This window comes from Panthera pardus, unplaced genomic scaffold (assembly GCF_024362965.1).
Source record: "Panthera pardus isolate Hobbes unplaced genomic scaffold, ASM2436296v1 HiC_scaffold_18, whole genome shotgun sequence".
Classification (NCBI taxonomy): Eukaryota; Metazoa; Chordata; class Mammalia; order Carnivora; family Felidae; genus Panthera; species Panthera pardus.
In genome coordinates this window covers 11,864,342-11,891,753 of record NW_026526743.1, presented here as the reverse complement: position 1 = coordinate 11,891,753, position 27,412 = coordinate 11,864,342, and the positions used below count along the sequence as shown (strand labels likewise).

General features: G+C 45.8%; 2 protein-coding genes across 2 annotated transcripts in view; both read left to right on the top strand.

Moving 5' to 3' along the window:
* Nucleotides 1-27,412, top strand: part of LOC109260430 (zinc finger protein 671) — a 226,377-nt gene that overhangs the window by 89,809 nt on the left and 109,156 nt on the right. The gene's annotated exons all lie outside the window — the stretch shown is intronic.
* On the top strand, nucleotides 14,523-25,672 carry LOC109260984 (zinc finger protein 345-like). The gene is made up of 3 exons (XM_053906204.1): nucleotides 14,523-14,748; nucleotides 17,182-17,308; nucleotides 20,325-25,672. Exons 1-3 carry the CDS (start codon nucleotides 14,716-14,718, stop codon nucleotides 22,559-22,561), a joined length of 2,397 nt encoding a protein of 798 aa, XP_053762179.1. The 5' UTR covers nucleotides 14,523-14,715; the 3' UTR covers nucleotides 22,562-25,672.

Sequence of the window (27,412 nt, the reverse complement as noted above, 5' to 3'; positions counted from 1 at the left end):
TGCTGTACTTTGTCGAGTGTTTTCTTCTGCATCTATTCAGAGGATCCTATTGTTCTTATCCTTTCTTGTTATTGTTGTTGCTGTTGCTGTTGTTGTTGTTGTTGTTGTTGTTAATGTGGTGTATCACATCGATTGATTTGTGAATATTGAATCACCTTTGCAACCCTGGAATAAATCCTACTCTGTTCATGGTGAATGATTCTTTTAACATGCTGTTTGATTTGATTTGCTACAGTTTTGTTGAGAAATTTCTCATCCATGTTAATCGGGGATATTGCCTGTAATTATTTTTTCTAGTGTGGTCTTTGTCTGGTTCTCCGATCAAGGTAATTCTGGTGTCATAGAATTGGTTTGGAAGTTTTCCTTCCATTTCCATTTTTTGGAATAGTTTGAAAAGAATAGGTATTAACTCTTCTTTAAAATTTGGGAAGCCATGTGGCCCTAGAGATTTACTGTTGGGAGATTTTTGACTACTGGTGCAATTTCTTTGCTGGTTATCAGTCTGTTCAAATTTTCTATTTTTTCCTGTTTCAGTTTTGGTAGTTCATATGTTTCTAGGTTTTTTTTCATTTCTTCAAGATTACCTGGTGTGATGGTATATTATTTTTCATAATATTCTCTTATATTTGTATTTCTGGGCTGTTGCTTATGATCTCTCCTCTCCCATTTGTGATTTAATTTATTTGAGTGCTTTCTCTTTTCTTTTTCATAAGTCTCACTAGGTGTTCATCCCTTTTATTGTGTCTTTCAAAGAAGAAGTTCCTGGTTTCATTGATCTGTTCTTCTATTTTTGTTTTCATTTTTGTTTTTGTTTGCTTATTTGTCTCTATGTCACTTATTTCGGGTCTAATCTTTATTATTTCCCTTCTGCTGGCTTTAGGCTTCATTTGTTCTTCTTTTTCTAGCTTCTTTAGGTATAAGGTTAGGTTTGCCTTTCTTCTTTTTGAGGTGGGCCGGTATTGCCATATACTTATCTCTTAGGACCACTTTTGCTGCATCCCAAAGTTTAAAAAACTTCTTTTCTTAATGTTTATTTATTTTTGAGAGGGGGGATGGGAAGGGCAGAGAGAGAAGGAGACACAGAATTCAAAGCAGGCTTCAAGCTCTGAGCTGTCAGCACAGATCCTGACGCAGGGCTCGAACTCACAAGCCATGAGATGATGACTGAGCCCAAGTCAGACGCCTAACCGACTGAGCTACCCAGGCACCCCGCATCCCAAAGGTTTTGTACCATCGTATTTTCATTTTCGTTTTCATTTTCATTTGTTTCCATGAATTTTTTATCTTTCATTTCCTGGTTGACTCATTCCTACTTTAGTAGGATGTACTTTAGTCTCCACGTATTTGTGGTGCTTCCCAATTGTTTCTTGTGGCTGACCTGAAGTTTCATAGTGTCATGGTGGGAAATATGCATCACGTAATCTCAATCTTTTTGTACTTGTTGAAGCCTGGATTGTGACCCACTGTGTAATAATATTCTAGAGAATGTCCCATGCGCCCTTGATAAGAATGTGTATCTGCTTCTTTAGGGTGAAATGTTGTGACTATGTCGGTTACATGCATCTGGTCCAGTGTGTCATTCAAAGCCATCGTTTCCTTGTTGACTTTCTACTGGATGATCTGTGGATTGCTGTCAATGGGGTGTTAAAGCCATCTACTTTTATTGTATTATTATCAATGAGTTTCATTATTTTTTTTATTAATTGATTTATATCTTTGGGAATGCCAAGATGGGGGCATAAATATTTACCATTGTTAGTTCTTGGCGAATAGACCCCTTTATTATGATATAGTGCCATTCTTAACTCTTGTTACAGTCGTTGGTTTAAATCTAGTCTGTCTGATATAAGCATGGCTACTCTGGCTTTCCCTTGACATCTATTAAGAAGATAAATGTTTCTCCATCCCCACACTTTCAGTCTGTAGGTGTTTTAGGTCTAAAGTGAGTCTCCTGAGGGGCCTGGGCGGCTCAGTTGGTTAGGCGACCAATTTCAGCTCAGGTTACGATCTTGCAGTTTGTGGGTTCGAGCCCTGTGTTGGACTGTGTGCTGACACCTCAGAGTCTGGAGCCTGCTTCGGATTTTGTGTCTCCCTCTCTGTCTGTCCCTTCCACAAGCTCTCCCTCTCTGTCTCTCTCTGAAAAATAAATATTTAAAATTTTTTTTAAATAAAAAAATATAAAGTGAGTCTCTTGTAGACAGGATGTAGATGGATCTTATTTTCTTCATCCATTCTGACACCCTAAGTCTTTTGATTGGAATATTTAGTCCATTTACATTAGAGTGATTATTGACAGTTATGAATTTAGTGCCATTGTATCACTTGTTGTTTTAAAATTTTTTTAAATGTTTATTTGTTTTAGAGAGAGAGAGAGAGAGAACAAGCAGGGGAGGGGGAGAGAGAGAGGGAGACAGAATCCATAGCAGGCTCCAGGCTCTGAGCTGTCAGCACAGAGTACGACACGGGGTTCAAACCTATGAACCATGAGATCATGACCTGAGCCAAAGTCGGACGCTTAACCAACTGAGCCAGCTAGGCGCCCCTGTATCACTTGTTAAGTCATTGTTTCTGAAGATTTTTTTCTGTTCCTATTTAACCTTTGTCACTTTCAGTCTTTCTTTCCCACTCAAAGAGTTCTCTTTCACATTTTTTGCAGATCTCATCTGGTGGTCACAAACTCCATAAGTTTTGTTTTTCTGGGAAGCTCTTTATGTTTCCTTCTCTTCTGAATGACAGTCTTGCTGGATAGAGTATTCTTGGCTGCAGATTTTTCCCATTCAGCACAGTGATTCATGCCACTGCCTTCAGGTCTGCCAGATCTTTGTGGAAAGATCTAACCTTATTTGTCTTGCCTTGTAGGTTATGGATTTCTTTTCCCTTTTCCCTTTTCCCTTTTAGGATTTTTTCCTTATCTCTATATTTTGCAAATTTTACTATGATATGTCCCGGTGTTGGCCTGCTTTTGTTGATTTTTTTTTCTTTTCTTTTTCTAAATTTACATCCAAATTAGTTACCATTTAGTGCAACAGTGATTTCAGGGGTAGGTTCCTTAACGTCCCTACCCATGTAGACCACTCCGCATCCCACAACCCCTCCAGTAACCCTCTGTTTGTTCTCCATATCTAAGAGTCTCGTATGATTTGTCCCCTTCCATGTTTTTATATTATTTTTGATTCCCTTCCCTTGTGTTCATCTGTTCTGTGTCTTAAAGTCCTCATAGAAGTGACGTCATATGATATTTGTCTTTCTCTGGCTAATTTCGCTTAGCATAATACCCTCCAGTTCCATCCATGTAGTTGCAAGATGGCAAGATTTCATTCTTTTTGATTGCCAAGTAATACTCCAGTGTGTGTGTGTGTGTGTGTGTGTGTGTGTGTGTGTGTACACATACACATCCCACATTTTCTTTATCCATTCATCCATCGATGGACATTTGGACTCTTTCCATACTTTGGCTATTGTTGATAGTGCTGCTATAAACATTGGGGTGCATGTGCCCCTTCGAAACAGCATACCTGCATCCCTTGGATAAATACCTAGTACTGCAATTGCTGGGTCGTAGGGTAGTTTTATTTTCAATTTTTTTAGGAACTTCCATACTGTTTTCCAGAGTGGCTGCACCAGTTTGCATTCCCACCAGCAGTGCAAAAGAGATCCTCTTTCTCAGCATCCTCGCCAGCATCTGTTGTGCCTGAGTTTGTTAATGTTAGCCCTTCTGTCAGGTGTGAGGTGGTGTCTCATTGTGGTTTTGATTTGCATTTCCCCAATAATGAGTGATGTTGAGCATTTTTTCATGTGTCTTCTTTGTAGAAATGTCTATTCATATCTTTTGTCCATTTCTTTACTGGACTATTTGTTTTTTGGGTGTTGAGTTTGATAAGTTCTTTTTAGATTTTGGATACTAACCCTTTATCTGATATGTCGTTTGCAAATATCTTCCGCCATTCCACTGGTTGCCTTTTAGTTTTGCTGATTGTTTCCTTCGCTGTGCAGAAGCTTTTTATTTTGATGAGGTCTCAATAGTTCATTTTTGCTTTAGTTTCCCTTGCCTCTGGAGACTTGTTGAGTAAGAAGTTGCTGTGGCCAAGGTCAAAGAGGTTTTTGCCTGCTTTGTCCTCAAGGATTTTCATGGCTTCCTGTCTTACATTTATGTCTTTCATCCATTTTGAGTTGATTTTTGTGTATGGTGTAAGAAAGTGGTCCAGAATCGTTTTTTCTGCATGTCATTGTCCGGTTTTCCCAGCACCACTTGCTGAAGGGACTGTCTTTATTCCATTGGATATGCTTTCCTGCTTTGCCAAAGATTAGTTGGCCATACGTTTCTGTGTCCATTTCTGGGTTCTCTGTTCTGTCCCACTGATCTGAGTGTGTGTTCTTACGCCAGTGCCATACTGTCTTGTTGATTACAGGTTTGTTATACAGCTTGAAGTCCACTGCTTTTGTTGATTTTGATGGGAGTTCTCTCTGCTTCTTGGATTTGGACGTTTGTTTCCTTCCCTGAATTAGGGAAGTTTTCAGCTATAATTTCCTCAAATAAGCATGCCCCCTTTTCCTCTCTCTTCTTTCTCTGGGACTCCTATGATATGAGTATTACTACATTTTGTGGAGTCGCTAAGTTCCCTAATTCTACGTTCATGATCCAATATTTTTATTTCCCTCTTCTTTTCAGCTTTATTATTTTCCATAATTTTATCTTCTATATCACTTATTCATTCCACGGCTTCTTCCATCCTTGTTGTCATTACAATCCATCAGTTTCACTTCTCGGTTTTGGCATTCTTTATTTCAGGCCGACTAGTGTTTCGTTCTTTTATTTCTGTGGTAAGGAAGTCCCTGCTGTCTTCTGCGGTTTCTCAAGCCCAGGTAGCATCCTTATGATTGTTGCTTTAAGTTCTATATCAGGCATATTACCTATACCTCTTTTGATTAGATCCCTATCTGTGACCTTTTCTTGCTCTTTCTTTTGGGATGAATTCCTCCCTCTTGTATTTTGTCTAGGTCTCTGTCTTCTTCTCTGTGTTAGGAAAGCCTGCTATGTTCTCTGATTCTGAGAGTAATGGCTTTGTTAAAAACAGGTCATAATACTGACCAGAGCCTTGGTGCTTCAGGTGCCAGGTATATGCTGTGTGTATGCTGTGTGCAGTCTGCTGCTGTGTTTTTGCTGCTGTTTCCCTCAGGTCACTCTTCAGCAAAGTTTCTCCATTTCACCACTGGGGAGTGTTTGCACCTTGTCTAGAGTGTGGTAAGTTTTAACTAGCTGTGCTCTCATCTACTTGATGAAAGAGCCCTGATGCTATTTCCAGTTAACTGAAGCTTTGTAGCACTCTGTGGTCCATAGTCTTGTATGCGCGGGGTGTTTGTGCTGGTCTTCAGTGGGAAGGGCATGCTGCTCTGGTTCTCAGGCACGCTTGCCCTAGTAAAGAGGCACTGGCAGAGTGCAGATTGGTGGGGCTTGGTGAAAGCAGTTCTGGACTCCACTGTTTGCGCTGTGCTGCTCACTGAAGTCAGTCCATACTGATGAGTGGGCGATGAAAATGGCACCAGCCCTCTTTCTCATTCCCGAGAGGGAAGTTCATGCCGGCTGGTGTCTGGGAAGCCCTCAGAGATGAGATGAGTGAATCATCTCCCTGCATGTGTCCCAGGTGTCCCACAGATCCCTGCCTTCACCGCATCTGTGTCTGGGCTGTCTGCCGATCTGGCAGCGCAGGCACCTGTGTTGTATCCCAGGCAGGCTGGGTGAGTCTTAAAACTCCAAAGTTCAGGGTCCTGTCGTGGTGCAGACCCACACCGGTACTCTGGATTGGGGGAGGGGTGTGTTGCCATGCTGGTGCTTATGCAGGTCTGTCCTAGAAAGGCAGTTGCACCAGTGCACAGGAGCTTGGAGTTTGGGGTAAAGTGCAGCAAAAACCGGTGTCTAGGTTGGCTGCCCTCAGCAGGTGTCTCTGCCCTTGTGCTAAGAGGTGGGTGTGCACAATGGCACCTGCCAAATGCTTGGACCAGTGAGAGACAATGTCTCCTCTGCCAGGTGCACTCCAAGAAGGGGGAAACATCTCTTCCAGTGCACCCCAGGGGATCCTCAGATCATGCTGTGTGCTCCAGGGCCCTGCCCTCTGTTTCCATATGAGCACTACACAGCCACCAGGATCCATACCAGCCAAAATGAGGATCTCTGAGCTCCACTCATTCTAAAAATTCACGATAATCAGCCCTTCTTGTTTTCCCTGTGAATGGCTTTAGAAAGTGTTTTCCTTGTGCAATCCCCTGGGTTCTGTGTGCTTTCATCCTCTCTCCTCTCTCTCTCTCCCTCTCCCTCTCCCTACTCCTCCCCCTCTCGTTTCTCTTCCCCTTCCCCTTCACTTTCCCCTTTCCGTTTCTCTTTGTGTGTCATCTCTCTGTGATCATGGCTCCCTCTGTTCTGCAGCACACGCGGCCCTTTCCTCCCCCAAGTCATATCTCCACCTCTCTTAACTTTCACGGTGTGGCCTCTTGTCTCTTTCTTTAGTGGTGCAGTTTGTCATGTGTGTCTTCAGATCGTTTTCCTGGGTGTTCAGAATGATTTGATATTTAGCTGTGTTCAAGAGATGACTGTATAGGGAAGGCCCTTCTGTTACTCCACCATCATAGCTCCCTTTATGTTTGTTATTTATTGTTTTATATATCTGGGTACTCTCATATTCAGGGCATAAGTATTTACAATTGTTAGATCTTATTGTTGAATTGTTCTTTTTATTATGATATAGTGTCCTCTTCAACTCTTGTTATATAGTCTTTGGTTTAAAATCTTGTTTGAGGGGCGCCTGGGTGGCTCAGTCAGTTAAGCGTCCGACTTCGGCTCAGGTCATGATCTCAGGGTCCGTGAGTTTGAGCCCCGCGTCGGGCTCTGTGCTGACAGCTCAGAGCCTGGAGCCTGTTTCGGATTCTGTGTGTCCCTCTCTCTCTGACCCTCCCCTGTTCATGCTCTGTCTCTCTCTGTCTCAAAAATCAATAAACGTTAAAAAAATAAATAAATAAAATAAAATCTTGTTTGATATGAGTCTTGCTATTCCAGCTTTCTTTGATGTTCATTTGCATGATAGATGATTCTCCATTCCCTCACTTTCAATCTGCAGGTGTCTTAGGTCTTAAACGAGTCTTTTTGAGGCAGCATACAGAAGGGTCTTGTTTTCTTGCTGGTTTATTGGGTGGGGGGGGTAGTCTTGGTTTTTTTAGAGATTGTAACACCCTATGTATTTTGATGGAAAGTTTAGTCCATTTACATTCAGAATAGTTTTTTTAAGTTTATCTATTTATTTTGAGAGATGGTGAGAGACAGAGAATGCAGGAGGAGCAGAAAGATAAGGGGAGAGAGAGAGACAGAGAGAGAGAAGAAGTGTGAGAGAGTGAGAGAGGGAAAGAGAGTTACAGAGAGAGAGAGACAGAGACAGAGACAGAGACAGAGACAGGGTCCACACTGTCAGTACAGAGCCTGATACAGGGCTTGAACTCATGAACCATAAGATCATGACCTGAGCCTAAACCAAGAGTTGGTCACTCATCTACCTGAGCCACTCAGGCACTCCCAGAGTAATTTTTTTTTTTAAGTAAGCTACACACCCAGCACAGAGCCCAATGCAGAGCTCAAACTCAAATGCAGAGATCAAGACCTGAACTGATAAGAGTAAGTATTGATGAAAATGAATTTAGTTCCATTTTATGACTTGTTTTATCATTGTTTATGGAGATTTTCTCTGTTCCTTTCCAGTCTCTATCACTTTTGGTCTTTCCTTCTCACTCTAGGAGTCCCCTTTAATATTTCTTGGGGGGCTGGTTTAGTGGTTGTGAGCTCCTTTCATTTTTGTTTTTTGGGAAACTCTTTATCTCTTCCATTCTGAACGACACTCTTGCTGCATAGAGTATTCTAGGCTGCATACTTTTCCCATTCTGCACGTTGAATATATCATGCCACTCCCTTCTGGCCTGCCAAGTTTCTATGGAGAGATCTGCAGCTATTCTAATGGGTCTTCCCTTGTTAGTTAGAGGCTTCTATTGTCTTGGTGCTTTTAGGATTTTTGATTTAGCAGTATATTTTGCAAATTTAATTATAATATGTATGGTGCTGGCCTTGCTTTTGTTGATTTTGTTGCGAATTCTTTTTCCGTCCTGGATTTGGATGTCTATATACTTTCTCAGATAAGGGAAGTTTTCAGCTATAATGGCCTGAAATCAACTTTCTATCCCCTTTTCCCTCTCCAATTCTTCTGGGACTCCTATGATACGAATGTTATTATGTTTGATGGAATCACCAAGTTCCCTAAGTCTATCCCCATGATCCTCTGTCTTCTTTCTCTCTTTTGTTCATCTTCATTATTTTCCCTAATTCTATCCTCTCTATGACTTATTTGTTCCTCCGCTTCTTCCACCCTTGTCATTACATCCAATGTGTTTCAAATCTCAGTCATTGCACTTTTCATTCCTGCCTGATTGTTTTTTAACTGTTTTGTTTCTCTGGTAAAGACCTCCCAGATGTCTTCCCTTCTTTTCTCAAGCCCAGCAAGTATCCTCAGATTATTGCTTTAAGTTCTCCATGAGTATATTAATTAGATCTGTGTTAATTAGATCTCTGGCTGTGATTTTACTGTTGTTGTTGTTGTTGTTGTTTTTTGAATTGTATTTATTTATTTTTAGAGAATGAGAGAGTGAGACAGGGGATGGCTGGAGAGAGAGGGAGAGTGAAAATCCCAAGCAGGCTTCTCGCCTAGTCACAGAACCCGATATGGGCCTCAATCTCATGATCCGTGAGATCATGAACTAAGCCAAAAATCAAGAATTGGATGCTCGGGGCGCCTGGGTGGCGCAGTCCGTTAAGCGTCCGACTTCAGCCAGGTCACGATCTCGCGGTCCGTGAGTTCGAGCCCCGCGTCAGGCTCTGGGCTGACAGCTCGGAACCTGGAGCCTCTTTCCGATTCTGTGTCTCCTTCACTCTCTGCCCCTCCCCCGTTCATGCTCTGTCTCTCTCTGTCCCAAAAATAAATTAAAAAAAAAAAACGTTGAAAAAAAAAAAAAAAAAAGAATTGGATGCTCAACCGTCTAAGGCGCTCTGGCTGTAATTTTATCTTGTTCTTCCTTTAGGGAAGAATTCCTCCATGTGGGCATTTTGTTTAGGTCTCTGTCTTCTTCTGTATATTAGAGAAGCCCATCAAATTTTCTTTTCCTGAGAGTAATGGCTTTATTAAGGAGAAGTCATATAGTGTCCATGGCCTGGTGCTTCAGGGAGTGTCTGTTGTGTGTACTGTGTGTACTCTACTGCTGTGATTTGCTGCTCTATCCTTCAGGCCTGTTGCTTGCAGAGGTTCTCCTTGCCCACAGTGGGCACTGTTTGGTCCTTGGCCTGAATGTGGCAAATTTTAACTAGGTGTCTCAGGCCTGCTTGTTAAATGAGACCTGATGCTACTTCCACTAGAACTGAATCCTTGCAGAACACTCTGGTCAGGAGATGTGGTGTGTGTGTGGGTTTCTGCTGGTCATCTTTCGAATGGGCCCACAGCCGTGGGACTTAAGCCCACGTGGCCCAGAAGGGCAGTGCTGGCAGAGTGCAGGTGGGTGGGACTTGGTGTATGCAGGTTAGGAAGCCAATGTTCGCCCTGTGCTGTTTACTGGATTTTGCTGAGGGGCAGTGGAGGAAAATGGCACCAGCCAACCCCTTTGATCCTGGAGAGGGGTCTCCATGCTTACTGCTCTCAGGGAAGCACTCCCAGAAGGGTAAATAATCCCCCATGCATCCAAGGCAGTTTACAGAGAGCCGTTTTCACTCTGTCTGTCTCTGGGATGTTTGCTTGCCAGGAGCAGTGCTTTGGGCTCTATCCCAGCCCAGTATGCTGACTTTTACAACTCAAAAATTTAGGGACATGCTGTGGCAGGGGCCTGTGCTGATTACCTGGGATAGGGTCCCTCCATCCTGAGGCTGATGCATGTTTGACCAAGAGGGGTGGTTGCCCCAGAGCACGGGCCTTGGGACTTGGAGCAAGCAGGCTAGGCAGCCAGTGTCAGCCTGAGCCACCCTCAGCAGCTCTTCTGCAACTTTGCCAAGGGGCATGGGAGGGAAATGGTGCAGCTGGTTCTTTTGTTCCCAGGGAGGCATCTCTGCTAACCCACTTCCCACAGATGCACTCCAAGAAGAGTGAACAGTGTCTGCCCTGTGGTCCCTAGGTGTTCTTCAGATCGTGCCTTCTGACTCCAGGTTGCTTGCCTGCCTACTCTAGAGGAGTAGGGCAGACGCTCAGGGCTACATCCCAGTGAAACCCACCAACATTTAAAATCTAGTCTCTGAGCCCTGTTGGTTGCAAAAGCTGCCAAATGTCAGGTCCTCTCATTTTTCCAGTGAATGGCTTTGGGGAAGTGTTTCCCTTGTGCAATCCCCTGTGCTCTCCTCCCTCCCTCCCTCCCTCCTTCCCTCCCTCTCTCTGTCTCTCTCTCTCTCTCTGTCTCTCTCTGTCTCTCTCTGTCTCTCATCTCCCAGGGATCCAAGCCCTCTGCAGCCCCCCAATCTGTTTCTTGCCCAAGCCCCATCTCTGCACTTCCTGCTTCCCTTGATGTGACATCTTCTCTGCCTCGAGTTGTGCAGTTTGTTCTGTTGAACCCAGGTTGATTTTATGGGTATTCAGAGTGATTGGATAGTTATTTAGTCGTGTTTAAGGGAAGAAATGAGACTAGGATCCTCCTACTCTGCCAGTATCTTAGCTCCTCCCCTCCCCCAGTCCAAAGATGTCTAATGGATACCTCCTGAGTTTCTCTGCAGTGAGCCAAGCAATCTAAAGGCTTAAATGAGGGGCACCTGGGTGGCTCAGTCAGTTGAGCGACCAACTTCGGCTCAGGTCATGATCTCCTGCTCTGTGAGTTCCAGCCCCGCGTCGGGCTCTGTGCTGACAGCTCAGAGCTTGGAGCCTGCTTCAGATCCTGTGTCTCCCTCTCTCTGGCCCTCCCCCGTTCATGCTCTGTCTCTCTGTCTCAAAAATAAATAAACGTTAAAAATTTTTTTTTTTTTAAAAGAGAGAAAGAAAAAAAATAAAGGCTTAAATGAATGGAGTTCCAGGGGCTCCGATGCCAAGGAGTCCACACACTGAAGCCACCTACCAACGTGTTTCTTTTGCTGGAAACTGTACATCAACAAGAAGGCCATTAGACTCAGGTGGCTCCAATGCCTTAGCCACCTACACCTCACTTCAAGCAAATTCTTGTAAATGCCTCAAGGGTCAGAATTCAAAACCCAAGGGTACCCTGTCTCTAACAGGCAACTAGGCTTTCCCATATAAGATAGTTTCTGAAGCTATAGCCAGTCATGTAACGTGTTTCCTTTTCTTCTCATTTTGGTCTATACAAGCCTTTCCCTTTGCTGGGTTTCGGGCTACCTGATTGGATTTGGTGTTTGCTCAAATAGGCACTTCTAAATTTTAATGTACCTTGCTTTATTTAAACAAAACTAATAAAAGTAATAACCCACAGGACTCACATTTACTCATGGTGCACGTAATAAGGAGGGCTGCCACACAGCCCTGTGTAATATTACATAAAATGTCCTCTTCTTTTTTTTTTTAATTTTAAAATTTATTTATTTCAAGAGAGACAGAGTGTGAGAATGAGAGGGGCAGAGAGAGGGAGACACAGAATCTGAAGCAAGCTCCAGTCTCTGAGTTGTCAGCACAGAGCCCGATACAGGGCTCGAACTCATGAACTGTGAGATTATGACCTGTGCCAAAGTAGGACACTTAACCCATTGAGGCACCCAGGCGCCCCTCCAACGTCCTTTTCTCACAAAATCACCTCTTGTTGTTTCCATCACACCTCCCACATTCTAACGTACAATAGAACTTAGTATTCCTGCTTCATGTTTCCTGTGTTTTTCTTGAACACAATAAAAGGCACATGAAGACGGGACTGCTTCTCTTGTAACTGAATTTTCGCATGCATCTACCAAAAGTTCTTGAAAACACATTATGTGCTAAATGCACATATTTTAGAACAGTGAGTAAACATGACATTTGAATTTACCTCTCATCTACCTCTCATAAGTCTCCAAATTAGTGTGAAGATTAGTAAATGGAATCTTACTAGAATGGATTCAGGAGGCCCTGGAAGGAGACCTCTCACGCAGACATGACATGCATAAAGAGCAGGAGGAGGGGAGATAACTTTTGTCTTGACAAGGGAGGACACATTCCCAGTAGGAAATTAATCTCCTGCCTTTCACAAAAAGAAGGATGATCTCTACTTGCCCCATTAAGGAAACACTAACCATGGCATGCAGCCAGTGAAAACCCGCCACAACCTCAAACTTTTGTTCTTCAGTGAACTTTTGTTGAAAGCAACTGTCCCCAATCTCCACCTTAAACCTAATAAACCCAGACTTTTGTGATGCCTAAGTGGCTCACTTGGTTGAGTTTCCAACTTCAGCTCAGGCCATTTTTTTATGGTTCATGAGTTCAAGCCCCACATTGGGCTATCTGGTGTCAGCCCCGGAGCCTGTTCTGGATCCAGTGTGCCTGCCCACCCCCGCCCCCCGCCCCTCTCCCACTTGCTCTCCCTCTCTAAAAAATAAATAAACATTTGTGAAAGTAGCTCTGGACCTTTATTTTTTTTCTAATGCTGACTTTCCCTCTGTCTCTTGAACCTTGCCTGTGGATTGCCATGGTGTGGTTATCCTCAGTTGAAATTCCTTTGTCATTCCTGAATAAATTCAGTTTGCTAGTAAAATAACTGGCTATTTATTTTTAAGCTGGACAGTAGTATTGTTCAATGCTTGTAGGAATGAAAACGTCACATTCTTGAGATAAAACCCTCACAAAAACCAAGTATTGGTTTAGCACAGTCACATGCTCCATTTGGTTCTATCTATTTCTCAGACTTACAGCCTGCTTCTAAAAGTTCTGTTAGTTTGTAACTGTTTTTTACTCTTTACTGATGTGTAGGGAGGTGGAATGTTGGTTTGCCCATAGGTATTTCTGGCACTGTCTTAAACCACTAGATAAACGTTGTGAACTGCTTTCTGAAATGGGCATTTCACATCTGATTTTCTAGGATACTTTCAATTCCTACTGCCAGTGCCTGAAGAAATGAGAATCACTTCCCAGCAAGAGGATGAGGTCATTGGGGTCAGATAATCCTTTACTTCAGGGTTCAGATTCTCCCTTTGCACACTGGCTCCAACTAAATGGCAACGTGTTTGGTACCAAATATAGCATCAGTTAAGTTGCTCTCTGTTTGGGATCGATGTCAATCTCCTGACAGGAACTGAGTATATCTGGGAATGTGGAGTAAGTAACATATGGATAAAAATGTTCCTCAAAAGATGGGAAGACACGGGGCGCCTGTGTGGCTCAGTCGGTTGGGGGTCCAACTTTGGCTCAGGTCATGATCTCGCGGTTCGTGGGTTCCAGCCCCACGTCAGGCTCTGTGCTGACAGCTCAGAGCCTGGAGCCTGCTTTGGATTCTGTGTCTCCATCTCTCTGCCCCTTCTCCACTCATACTCTGGCTCTCTCTCAAACATAAATAAACATTAAATTAAATTAAAAAAAAAAAAAAAAGATGGGACAACAATCACGATATGGGCATATGAAGTTTTGTGTGGAACTAGAGGCTGACATTGTCAGTTTACCTAATTCAGGGTGGCCTACCATCCCTGTCATGGACTTGTATAGGGTGTGACAAAGGGAACCACAGGCCCCAAATGGAGTCACTTCTGCTGGGTCATGCCACCAAAGCAGGGCACAATACCTAAACTCATACAACTTCAGCACTACCCAGAAATATAGTTTCCACTGGTCAGTGAGGAATGTTGTGGTCAGCACCAAAAGGGTAATCGGCCCCACGAATGGGTCCTCTGCGTCGCCCAAAGATGAGGTATTCCGCTGATAAGACCTTTTTGTCCCATAACAAAGGGACCTCGCCTGACATAATCCTTTTTTCTGTTTATGAACTTCTTGTTCCAGCTTTAAAAACCTTACCCTTTCTGTAGCTCTTTGTTGCTTCCCTTAACTTGCTAGATGTGATGCTGCCCAATTCACAAATGAGAGACTGATCCTGAAGACCTTCAAAATGCACTGGGCTGAATTTTTATGATAACGGGGACTTTTGTATTGTTCCCGACCAATTCCAAAACTGACTCTAACGCTTCAGGCTGCAAGCATTTGAAGAGCAACATCTTTCCAGCAGTGCACGACCTCCTTTGGTTTCTTAAGTGCTGGACACATTTGAATGATGTGTCATTTACCTCAGGAAGAGGAAGTGGGAGCAACTAAACTACTAGTTTTAGGCTTTGGACTTTAAAAACCAACAAAGCCGCTCCCTCTGGTAGGAGCAGCACTTTGCAGGAACTCTCGGGGACAGCTGGCCGAACTCTGGAAGTCCCTGGGGCAGAACCCCCTTCGGTGGCCGCTGTAACTCTGAGATCTATGGTACCCGGAAAAGCGTGGGGATACAGGACGCAGGCAGCAGCCAATGACGGAGCAGGACGAGGCATTTGTGGGCATGCGTGGCGCGTGGGGGTGGGATTTCCGGCCTCTTCACGGTGGACGATTTTGGCCTCAGGTTTGTTTACCCTCAGAGGTTGGAGAGCCCACCTTTGGATCTTGGTGACAAAGTGACACCGAGCGAAGGAAGGCGCTGTCCATTCGCACAGACTGGGACCCTCGAGTGCCCGACGCCGTCCGGGCAGCTCCGCGCTCGCTGGACCTACAGAGTCCCATGGCGGCGGCCGCGCCTAGGAACCCGGCTGAGGTAAACGCGCGGCCCCCAGGCCCACCCGCCCCGCCCCTGACCCTCCAGGCCCGAGCGCGGGGCGCCTGCTCGCGTCCCTGCGGCCCAGGTCCCGGTGTCCGGGCCGGGGAGGCGCTCGCGGGCGGGGTCCCCGCGTCTGAGCGCCGGCGTGACGGGGTGCGGGAGCGGGCTGCAGGGGACGGACCGGCTGGTGCAGGGCTGCAGGGGGCCTGCGCCACCAGCGGGGCACGGCAGGTCTCGGTTCTTTCAGCGAACGCAAGGTGCAGCGGCGCCCGTGACGCCTGTCACCTGGCTGCCTGACCAGTCCATCCGTGCTGGCGGTGTGCCAGGCGGTGTAACCCGGGTGTAAATAGATGTGCCCAATCTGGCTGCGGAGAGGACAGATTGCAGGGGTGGGGGGCAGAGGGGGCAGGGAGCGCAGGAGGGGGTGCCTGCGCGAGTGTATGTCATCGTTGACGGGCCAGAAGGGTCACCGTGGATGTCAGAGAAGCGGTTGAATTTTGGCCCCGGGTTTGAGAAGGGCCAAGGCAAATTTGGGGTGTTGCAGGTGACAGGAGAAAGGGAGGGGTCCCGGAATGCCTGGGGGCTTTGGTCCTTTGAAGTATAGTCTGCCAGTTATTTGACGGGCAAAACTAGTTTCTTTGAGAACGAAAGAGCACCGCAGTCTGGAACAAGCAAGCTGAGGCTCAACAGTAGGCCAGTCCGGAGGACACGAGAGAGGTAGGCTTTTTGAAAGGGGAAGGGGCTAAGTTGGGAAGGCTGTTAACATCTACGAGTCCCTGAGAGTAAACTGGGAATTGAGAGTATAGTGGCTTCGCATTGGCTGAGCTGTGGGTGGGTGGTCCCGAAAGCCTGTCTTTTCCCCTCTGGGCTAGTAGAGGAGGTAGTTTCCCAGTCCAAGTTCGAGTGTGTGGTCCTGTCGGGTCTGCACTGATCATGGCGGTAGTGCGTGAGAGCTCCCCCAGCTGCGGCCTCCCGACTCCCTTTGAGTGAGGTTTCCCGTTATTAATTTTCAGCGGTCCTAGCAGCGGAAGGGCTGGACGCTCCCATCAGCTGGACGGAAGGCGGCAGTAGGTTGATTGTCCTTGGAGATCTCCCAAGTTGCTTGGACGTCGTTAAGTCTTAGATGTTCAGAGAGGCGTGAGTGACGTCATCCAGTGGGCGGCGGGACAGGAAACCCCGGGAAACCGGGGCAGGTTTCAGGATGGAAACTTTGAAAAGTGAGGGCAGTTGTGTGGCCCCGGCGGAGGTTTGGATCACATTGAGGAGGGGGTGCAGACTAGGGGGGCAGTGCTATTAGTAGGTCAGAGGGCCTTAGTGAGGTGTGCTGAAGAGTGGTTCCCTGGCTCAGCGCCTGGTTGGGGCTGCTGGGCAGCGCGGGCGCAGGCGAAGGAGAGAGAAAGATGTGGCAGATGGATGGGTGGGCAAGGCTCCCATGGCATGATGGGACAAGAGATGGCTGAGGACACCTAGGAGTAATTGCGGCAAGGTGACAGGGAGTCTGGGGCTGCCCTTTATTCAGTGGTGTAGGGCTTCACCAGAGCTTTGTGGTGCGCTTTTCTGGTGCCCGGGCCGTTTCACAGTCTTGCTGATGGATAAGGTGTGGGGCCAGTGTGGTCACTTGTGAGTCTCTGTGCCTGGCAGGGAGCCCTTTAGGGCTGGGCTTTTCACAAAGGTTCAGTGCAGAGTGGAGGGTTGTGACTGTTGGAGGGACAGCACGGGCAGCACAGAAGTATTAGAGGGACTGGGCGTGTCTGAAACGGCTACGTGGCTGTGGGTGTGTGTCCCTGAAGCCAGGATCCCCGGCAGGCGAGGGGGACTTCTCAGCCGCATTTGAGGCTTTCCCTCTGGTGGGATCCACGAGAGTGCTGGGGTCGTAGTGGACCCTGTTTGAATTTGTCACACATCGTTTGGGTGTCATGTGACAGGCACCAGTGTGCGTCAAGGGGGCATCCTTTGGTGTGGGGCAGGAAGCTGTGGGGGCGCAACCGTGGGGTCTGAAGGTGTGAGGGAGATGCAGACTACAGGGTCATGTTCACTTGGAGAGGGAGTGTGAGTGTGAGCTTAGGGTCTCAGGGCCCTGGGATTGGAGACTGAGTGGTCGAGGCGGGTCCATAATTGTCTGTGTTTGAGGGCACATTCGGGGAGACTCCACGGGAATTTCCAGGCAGAAAGGATGGCGCGTGGGGGGCCAAACCCAGATTGGCCCCCGCAGATTGCATCTATGCACCCCCTGCCTGTTATTGCTGAGGACCGAACACAGTGATTGGTGGGATGGTGAGGAGACGGTGGCGTTAATGACACCAGGACCTGGTCTTTATCCTGAGGTAGGAGCTGGGGTGGCTGGGGAGAATGGGGTGTATGTGTCAGGGTTTAGATTGTGGGTTCTCCGAGAGAGAATGTTCATGGTGCCATCTGTCCGTTTCATGACAGGGTGGTGTGACCTTTGAGGACATTGCCATCTACTTCTCCTGGAAGGAATGGAGACTTCTTGATGAGGCTCAGAGACGGCTGTACTATGACGTGATGCTGGAGAACTTTACACTTATATCCTCCCTGGGTAAGGCCCTCACCCTCCCCAGTGACCTGGACTGGGCTCTGTATTCCCGCTTTAGCCCCCAACTGCCCATTCCCTAGGGGATGCTTTGTCCCTCTTGGGTGTGGACTGTGGGCCCTGCTTGCTCCCCCAGCTTCCGTGGTGGTTGCATTTGTTGCTAAGGCTGGGATGTTGGTGTGCCCTTTTCTCTCCCCTGCCGTTCCAGTGCTCTCTTTTCGGAACCTTCATAGAGTAAGATTCGAGGTCAGTTGTCATGCCTTGAGGATAATGGATTGCACCCTGCTTGCTCTGTCCCTGGCTGGGTCTGTTTGTTTAGATCACTGCCATTTCTGTGGCCCGGGTTTTGATCTCTTCCTCTTGAAGCCAGTACTTGTGCCTGCCTTTGCCAGAAATTGCACACATTGGCTTGGTCATACTTAAGTGGACTCTGGCCACTTCTCAAGACTATCCAGTGTGGTGCTTTTATAGTATTTACATCTTTATTCCTACCTCCCCCTACTCCCTTCACCTTTGTTAAGGTATAACTGACAAATAAAATTATGTTACTGAAAGTGTATTATTACATTACAGTTTGATACACTTACACTTTATGAAGTTTTTACCAAGATGAAGGTAATCAACATAACAATTACTTGACATAATTACCTTTTCTATGGTTAGTGATGAGAAAGCTTAATATCTACTCTCTCAGCAAATTTTAAGTGTACAGTACAGTATTCACACGTGTAGTCAACATGCTGTCTCTTAGATCCTCACATTCATCTTATAAATGAAATTGTGTATCCCTTCCCAGCATTTCCATTTTTCCCAGTCCTTAGCCGCCGGCATTCTAGTTTCTATCTTTATTAGTTTGAATAAGAAATACCATGCAGCACTTTTCTTTTGCTTTGTGGCTTATTTCACTTAGGGTAATGTCTTCCATTTCATCCATGTGGTGGCAAATGTCCATTTTCCTTTCTTTTTTATCACCAATTATTACTACATATGTGTGTACTAAATGTTTCTCACTTTATCTTCTCACACACACCTATTCATGTTTCCGTATATGGATTTTTCTGAATGATACTGTAGTGGATGTATATGCACAGACACTGTGTGGATACTGATTTTGTTTCCTTGGGATACACACATAGAAATGGCAATGGTGGGCTATATGGTAGTTGCGTTTAAAGTTTTGGGGAGGCCTCCGTAATATTTTCCATAATGACTTCCCTGATTTACAGTCCCAGCAACAGTGTTCAAGGGTTCTATATTCTGCACATCCTCACCAACGTGTTACTTCTTGTCTTTTTGGTCATAGCCATTTTAACAGTTAGGAGGTGATATTTGTGATTTTTTATTTGCATTTACTGATGATCAGTGCCTTGATTACCTGTTGCTTATGTGTGTCTATCTTCACTTTCTTCTCTGTCTACGGTTCTGCTACAACTTTTCAATTAGATATAGTCCTGTGTGTATTTTTTTCCTTTTGGAGTACATACTTTTGACGTTTTAGGGTTTGAGGTCTTATGTTGAAGTTTTGAATCAATTTCAAGTTCATTTCCATGAGCGCTGTGAGATGTGGGTCAAGTTTCCTTGTTTTTTCTTTTGGATATTCAGATTTCAAAACAGCATTGAGAGATTGTTCATTCCCTAGTGTATATTCTTGGGGAAATTTTCAAATACTAGTTGCTTGTATATATTTATTTCTGGTCTCTTTATTCCATTTATGTCAGTGTCCTATTGTTTTGATTATATAGCTTTGTAATGTTGTTTGAAATCAGAAATGTGCTGCCTTCAGTTTTGATTTTTGTTTCCAAGATTTCTTTGCTTCCTGTTTTAGGACACCCGGTGGCAGGGGTGCCAGTGTCCTCTGTGGAGCAGGCAGTAGGAGTCCCTGCTGAGCAGAGACCTCAGTAGCACCCACCTGGTGGCTGACAGAGATTCCCCAGCCCCTGTTTTCTACCCATCCCCCCATGTCTCTGCTAATATTGTCTCCAGCCATCCCTCTGTGTGCTTGTGCTCTCTTTTATGCTTCACTGTGTATTAGTCAGTCTTGATTGGACTCTGGAGCCCTCTGAGGCTACTCTGATTCATGAATAGCTGTTGAGTTGATTTTTTTTGGTGAAGGCTGGGATCCCGTATTCTACCATCCTGCCAACATCAGTCACATAGGATGCTTTTCTGAGTCAGTTGTGTGCTGAGTAGCTCTGGGACAGTCGTGGCCATCCAGCGTGACCAATTTTCTTCAGTATTTCTAGCCTCCCTGTGCCCTGTAGTTGCTCACCTGGAGCTTACAGGGAAGAGTCCATACGTGGACTGTATCATACAATGGACCTGATCCAGACATGACCAGGTGGGCTCACAGGGGCCTTTTTCTGGTGAATGGCAGCTGGGGAAGGTGTGATATCAGGACTTTGTTCAGATCACACTAGGTACCTTTGTTCAACTAGAGTTTGGTGCCATGCCAATGGCCACACCTCGTTCATGCCTTTCCTTCGTCACTGTTGACAGTTTGTGTACTTGTGGGTTCTACTCCTTTGGTAGTCCTGTGACTTCCAGCGCAGGGGTAATTGCTGTTTCTCAGGCCTCCACATCTTAACCATTTCTCTCACTGCTCTTCCTGGGTAGTCCAACATTCACCTTCGCCCATTTGCCAGAAATGTTCGTGTATCCTTCATGTGACCTTGAACAGCCACAGATTTCTTTTGATTGGATTTTTCAGCAGCCTCCTACTCAGCCAGATGTCAGTAGCAGAAAAGAACCTTGCCAATGCTGTGGGCAGAGAAACAAGTTGTAGACCCTGGCTCTCTTCCTTCCATCAGACCCTGGTTTTCTGTCCTTCCAATGAGCTGTCCACAGTGCATTGACCTTAGGGGCCCAGTAACGCAGAGCAGGCACTCCTTCACCTGAATTCCAACTCCACTGTCTGGAACAGCATCTACTCAACTCGCGCCTACACGAGACAGGTGCATATGTGTGACGGGCTTACCCCTCCCTGTAGTCACCACGTATTTCATGAGAGTTTCTTTGCGTTCAGGTTGCTGCTGTGGAGCAGAGGATGCGGAGGCGCCCCTTGAACAGAGCGTTTCTGTAGGTGTGTCACAGGCCAGCACGCCCAAGGCAGCTCTGTCTTCCCGGAAGACCCACCCCTGTGAGATGTGTGGTCTGGTCTTGAGAGACGTTTTCCGCTTGGCTGAACACCAGGGAAAACCAAGCAGCCAGAAACTGTTGAGGTGTGGGGCATGCGCACAGCGATTTTACTTCAGCGTAAACTTTCAGCAGCAGCCGGAGCAGCACACGGGAGAGAAACCATTCGGAAGTAGTGTGGACACGGCCTCTTTTATGAAGGGATATGGATTCCATGATTCAGGAAAGCCCTTTACCTGTACAGAGGTTCAGAAGGATTTTGTGCCTGGCTCGGGGCATCTGCAGCAAGAGGCCACTGAAACTGGAGAGAAGCCAAACACAATCAGCCAGTGCAGGGCAACTTTGCAGAGCAGTAAAAGTCATTACAGTCGGGGAGAATGCAAGGAAGCTTTTGGTCCCAAATATACACATGTTCAGGATCAGGGTGTCCAACCTGGAAGTCCATGTTTTGTGTGCAGTGAATGTGGGAAAACATTCAGGCAAAAATCTTTATACACTATCCACCAGACATTCCATACTGCACAAGGACATCATGAGTTTGGCGAAGGTGAAAACTCCCTTAGACGAAGGTCAGCTCACAGTCTGTACGGAAAGACTCACACTGGGTCTAGGCAATACACGTGCAACAAATGTGGGAAATCCTTAAGCCACAAATCAGTACTTATTCATCCCCAGAGATGGCATAGTGGAGAAAGTAATCATGTTTGCAGTGGATGTGCAAAATCTTTTAGCCATCGCCAGATGTTAATTACACGTTCTGTTCAAACCTTAGAAAGGCCTTATAATTGTGGTGACTGTGCAAAACGTTTTACCTCTATCTCTGCTCTCAGTTATCATCAGAGATCTCACACAGGGGAAAGACCTTATGAGTGCAGTGAATGTGGGAAGTCTTTTATCTCCAGTACTGGCTTCCGTTCTCACCAGAGTGTTCACACTGGAGAAAAGCCTTATGAGTGCAGTGAATGCGGGAAATCATTTTTCTCTAGGTCTGACCTCCATTATCATCACAGAGTTCACACTGGGGAGAGGCCTTATGAGTGCAGTGAATGTGGCAAGTCCTTTCACCGAAGAAATAACCTCAATGTACACATAAAGGTTCACTCAAGTGAGAGGCCATACGAATGTAATGAATGTGGAAAATCTTTGAAGTGTAAGTCTTCATTCATTCAACACCAAAGAATTCACACAGGAGAAAGGCCTTATGAGTGCAGTGAATGTGGGAAATCTTTTACCACTAGTTTTGTCCTTCGTTCTCACCAGAGAGTTCACACCGGAGAAAGGCCTTATGAGTGTAGTGAATGTGGGAAATCCTTTACTGCTAGCTCTGTCCTCCATAATCACCAGAGGGTTCACACAGGAGAAAGGCCTTATGAATGCAGTGAATGTGGGAAAACTTTTACCACTAGTTCTGTCCTCCGTTACCACCAGAGAGTTCATACTGGAGAAAAGCCTTATGAATGCAGGGAATGTGGCAAGTCCTTTCCCCGAAGAACTAACCTGAATGTACACATAAAGGTTCACTCAGGTGAAAGGCCTTATGAGTGTAATGAATGTGGGAAATCTTTTAAGTGTAAGTCCAAACTCATTGAACACCAGAGAATTCACACAGGAGAAAAGCCTTATTTGTGTAGTAAATGTGGGAAATCTTTTAGTCGTAGCCACGCCCTCCAGTATCATCGACAAAGTCACCTTGGAATAAGGCCTTATGAGTGTAATGAGTGTGGGAAATCTTTTGCTTGTAGTTCTTCCCTCCGATCTCACCAAAGAGTTCACACTGGAGCAAGACCTTATGAGTGCAATGAATGTGGGAAATCTTTTACAGCTAGTTCTGTCCTTCGTGCTCACCAGAGAGTTCATACTGGAGAAAGACCGTATGAGTGCAGTGAATGTGGAAAGTCCTTTCTCCGAAGAAATAGCCTCAATGTACACATAAAGGTTCACTCGGGTGAAAGGCCTTATAAGTGTAATGAATGTGGGAAATCTTTTAAGTGGAAGGCAACATTCATTCAACACCAGAGAATTCACACAGGAGAAAGGCCTTATGAGTGCACTGTATGTGGGAAATCTTTTATCAGTCATCCTGCTCTTAGTTATCATCAAAGAGTTCACACTGGAGAAAGGCCTTAGGAGTGCTGTGAATGTGGGCAGTCTTTCAGCCAAAGCTCCAGTCTCACTCAACAACAGAAGGTATAGTAGATGAAGCCCTTCTGAGTGATCAATTATGAATTGTTTATGTTCACTAGAAGTTGTATTTCTCTTCCTGTCCTCTATTCAGGATTAGCAGATGATGTCTTTGGGAGGTAATTTGAATCAGAATGGGTCATGAGTGTGGATGGAGCCCTCATGAATGGGTTTATTGTCTTCATACCAGTTCTAAGAGAGCTTGCTTCCTCTGTGTACCATGTGAGGACCCTTTTGAGAAGGTCATCTACAAATCAGGAAGTTGCTCCTCACCAGACATGGAACCGGACCCTATAGGGAATGTTAGGTTGGCTATCCAGCCTCCAGAAAGAAGTTTCTGTTGTTTGCAAGTCACCTAGTTTATGGTACTTTGTTAGAGCAACCTGAGCTAAGACATGTGAAGAATGTGGGCAATCTTTTGGCAAAGGATACAGTTTCATAAAAATCAGAAAGTACCCTGGGTAAGGCCTCATGAGTGAGGGGAATGACACAATTCCTTTTGCCAGTCCTCTGTCTTCATTGCACACTTAGAGTTCACACTGCCAAAGGGCACTAAGGTAGCAGAGCAGGTGATATTTCCTTGAGTAGTGTAATCACAGTGGAGGAGTGCCTTTGTGAAGCAGCCACTTAGCTGAAACAAACCTTGTTCACTTGAATGCCCCCAGTGGAGTGACTTACCCTAAGTTCCAGCTATTTGGGAAAACTTGAGGAGCTGTGTTGTGCTTCTGATGTGTCCGGAGTCATTGCTAGATTGAAGTCACTGCCAGTTTCTATAACAAATGACTCCACTTTCATACCTGATGGGTCCCCTAATGTGTATCAATCACCGCCTACATGCTTTTAAGCATGTTACCCCTGCGCATTGTCATTGGTGATGGGCATTATAGGTAATTGGAACTTCACATTCCCTTCTAAGTTAGGACATGGATGTGATGCAGTGTTTATCCACAGTACCTGATCTGAGATTTGGATAGTGTCTTGCAGATAAAGAGTAAATGTCTTAGGATATTGTTGGTCTTGTGATGCTTGTGATAAATCTGTGCAGCATCCAAGTCCCAACACAGGTATTTGCTGCCACATGTTGCTCTGGTTTATGGATTAATAAATGCCTTTTTTGTTTAATTACTTTAGTCTTAGGTGTTGTATTCTAATGGGTTATTTGAAAGCAGAATTAGGCTCTTGCAACAGTAAGGAGTGAACAGATTTCATTGCATCCCAAGCTTAGTGTGTCCTGGAGAGGATAATTGCAAATAAATAATTTGTATGTGTGCACTCTCCAGCTTGGGTGTGAATTTGCATTATGACCCACTACCTTTCTTATGGGCTGAATTGTGAATCCAAAATACCTACGTTGAAGTTGTGGCCCCCAGTATGTAAGAATGGGACTATAGTGAAACACAGGATGTTTAAAGATATAATGAAGTTGAAATGAGGTTATTAGGATGGACTTTCAGTATGACTGGTGGCCTTATAAGAAGAGGAGCTGAGGATAGAGGACCAGAAGAATGACTTTGAAGACAGGGAAATCCCCATCTCCAAGCCATCCCCGTCTCTCTCCAAGGACAGAGGCCTGAGAAGAAACTAACCCTGCTGATTTATGTCCAGTTTCTAGATTCCAGATTTGTGGGCAAGTAAATTACCAATGTCAAGTCACCCATGTGGTACATTATTATGGCAGTTCTAGCTAATACAGTCCCCTGTGTTCTATATCTGGATTCTGTGGTCTGGATGCCAGGATTTTTCCTGTGCTCAGAGGTCACCCTGAAGAGGGAGCATCTCCAGTGGTTATGAAACCATCTCCAGTGGTTGTGGAGACAACATGAATATTTTGCTTGTCCACAGCTGATACCACATACTGCCAGGCACTGTTGAGTGGAATATCTACCCCACATGCTTCAAAGGAGCCATGTGGCCTGATGCACACTATTCGTGTGTTACACCACAGGGGCAAGGGAACTGTAATTGGTAATCTAGAAGATAGGGTAATGAGGGAGTAGAGGAGACATCAGCCACTTAGTGGAGTGTATCACTTATAAATATGTATCCACGGGTGTTCTAGTGACTGGCTGGGCAGGATCGGTGTGCACAGAAATTCTTCACTATCAGACATATGTGTCCTGTGCAACAGAGCTCATTGTATCTGAAGTCTCATATCCTCTCTGGTGTTTACATCTCAAGGCCATTGTGTGCAAGAGGAAAAGGATAGAGGACAAGGGTGGTTTCAAGTCCAGGGTGGTAGCTTTTTTGACACACTTAGCCAGCATTGTTGTTGGTACCAGCTGTGCCTGTGGCAGATGCTTGTTCTGAAACATTCACCTCCCAAGTAGTCTCCCAGGTATTCCCCAGCCTCCTTGGCTATAAAACCCTGTCTTCCTGAATTGGTGGTGCAGGGACCGACTCCTCTTATGGGTGCCAAAGTCACGCTTCTGTCCCTGAGTCCGTAAATAAACCATTTCTCCTCAAGCTGGACTTCTCAACCTTTTCCCTTGCTTAAGGTTTGGAGGTCACTTTGCGTATACGTCCCTTCCAGGCAATGCTACTATTTTCTTCTCTGGAAGTATACCACTATTTACCCATTCATCTGTTTGGACCGTTTGGGTTACTTAGAGTGTTGGCGTTTGTAAACAAAGTGCTCTCTAAAAATTTTCATTACCGTTCTCTATGTGGATAGAGGTTTCCTTTCTCTTGTGGTGTGACTCAAAGCGCGATGCCCGTCACAGGTAGGTTAGTGCTAATATTTTTAAGAAACTGCCAAAATGTGATCTAAACTTCAGTTCTGCATTCCCACCAGCATGTATGAGAGTTCCAGTGCCTCCAGTCCCTGCCACTACTTGATAGTGCCAGTCTGTAATGTCAGCCCATTTCATAAGTGTGTAGTGCTGTTGCCATTGCATTTCCTAGGGGTGTTGATTTTGAGTATTTTTTCGTGTGTTTATTTACCACCTGTCTATCTCCTTTGGTACAATTTCTGTTCATATCGTTTGCCCATTATCTTTCCGATGAGTTATGGCTATTTCCATTTTCATTTACGAATAAGAAACGCATACAACAATGGTATGTATTCGAATTTTCCTCATTCTTAAATGGTGTGACATTTTGCTGTATGGAGTCATAGTAACAGTGTTAGGCTATTTCTTCACTATTTTCACTCAGCTGCTTTTGTGTCCTGCACACGTGACGGCCCCAAACACCATACATGTGTAAGTTTAGTGTGCATTCTTACCATTATGTCTTCACTTTCTTACATCCAGGCATTCAGAAATACAGAACTGCAGCCCTGCTTTGTAGGGCTTGCCAATTTCCAAAGTGTAAATTCTCCCATCATGAGAGCGGGATATGCTGGGAGAAGGCGCCGAAAAATCTCACTTGGGTGTTTGGTGGAAGACTAAACTTTGGCGTGTGCAGGAGACTTTACAATCCCAGGTGGACAGGAGCTGGTGTGGGGGTGGAGGTGGGGGTGCTGTGAGCCAGCTGCAGGTCTTCACAAGCCTCAGGAGAAGATGTTAATCCTGATTGGCCAGAGGGGAGGGACCTCCCTGAACACCCTGATGGGTGAGTGAAAATATGGCTGGCCTCACCTTAGTGGTGACCAGGTTGTGGGGCAAACCCGCTGGGTTCAGATTGCTTCCTCGGATCCCACCCAGTACCTTGGAAGGATTTCTCACCCTCTAGTGATCACCTCCATGTGATTTAACTCTTTCTTTCTGCAATAGTTGAGTGCATTCCCCAAAGATGAATGCCTTTGGTGCATCTCACCCTGAATCTAGGTTGCCTTACCAGCCCTCCCACTCAGGGGAAGACTGCCGGCGGGGGCACTGCGGCCATTTCTGGCTTCCCCCTCTCCAGGGAGGGCTGGGAGCCAGTGGGGCAGGTAGAGGTGACTCCCAGGAGAGGTCAGCGGCCTTAGTGTAGGAACCTGCTGAGACCTTTTTTCCTTGGACCCACGCATGATGGTGGTGTCATCTCAGAGCATCAGCCAGGAAGGGGCCTGCAGAGAGAAAAAGGTGCTGGGTTGCAGGTCAGGAGTGGCACAGGGACAGAGGAGACAAGGGACAGGGGAGGAAAATGGCACCCCCCGGAGGTGACTTTGGAAGGACCTGCTGGGTTGAGTCCCCGTTTGTCCTGTGGAGTTCAAGGTCCCACTGTGGATCCTTAATGCAATGCATTGCCCTGAACCCTGGCCATTCTTGACCCGGGAGGTGCCTGAGGGACACAGCCCAGTCCACAGGTGAGTTCTTGATTCCTTTCCACGTGCACAATTGTGACCACTCTGGCAGCTCCTCAGGGTGACGGGGTGTGACATCTGGGCTAAACTCATTGGATTAGGTTGTCCAAGATTATGTTAAGGGAAAACACATCAGGCGCAGGTTGGTCAACAAATTATGAGTTTGTTGTACTGTGGGGTACAGGGATGTAAGAGCATCAAGCCTGGGGGTCCCAAGTGGACTAGGTTTGGCTGCTCAGCGGTGACAAAATCCCAAGGCAGAGAAACGAGTGTGGGTGAAACTGGAAAGGAATCTCTTTCAGGGAGGCTAACATAGGTAACACAGTGGACTAAACTCTCAAAGACTGATTCCAAAGTGGTGAAAACACTTTTAGGTTTATATAAGAAAAATGTCAGCAAAGGTGGGTGGGTACATGCAGGGAGGCAGTGAGTCAAGTAGATCATTGTCATGGAGTCACTCATGAGTGGGGTCTTGCTGTTCAGGGTACTCTTTATTGCTTGAAGGGGTCGTTTTGGTTCTCATCTGGGAATGCTTGCCATCAAGGTCTTCCTTAGCCAAGAGACAAGCTCAA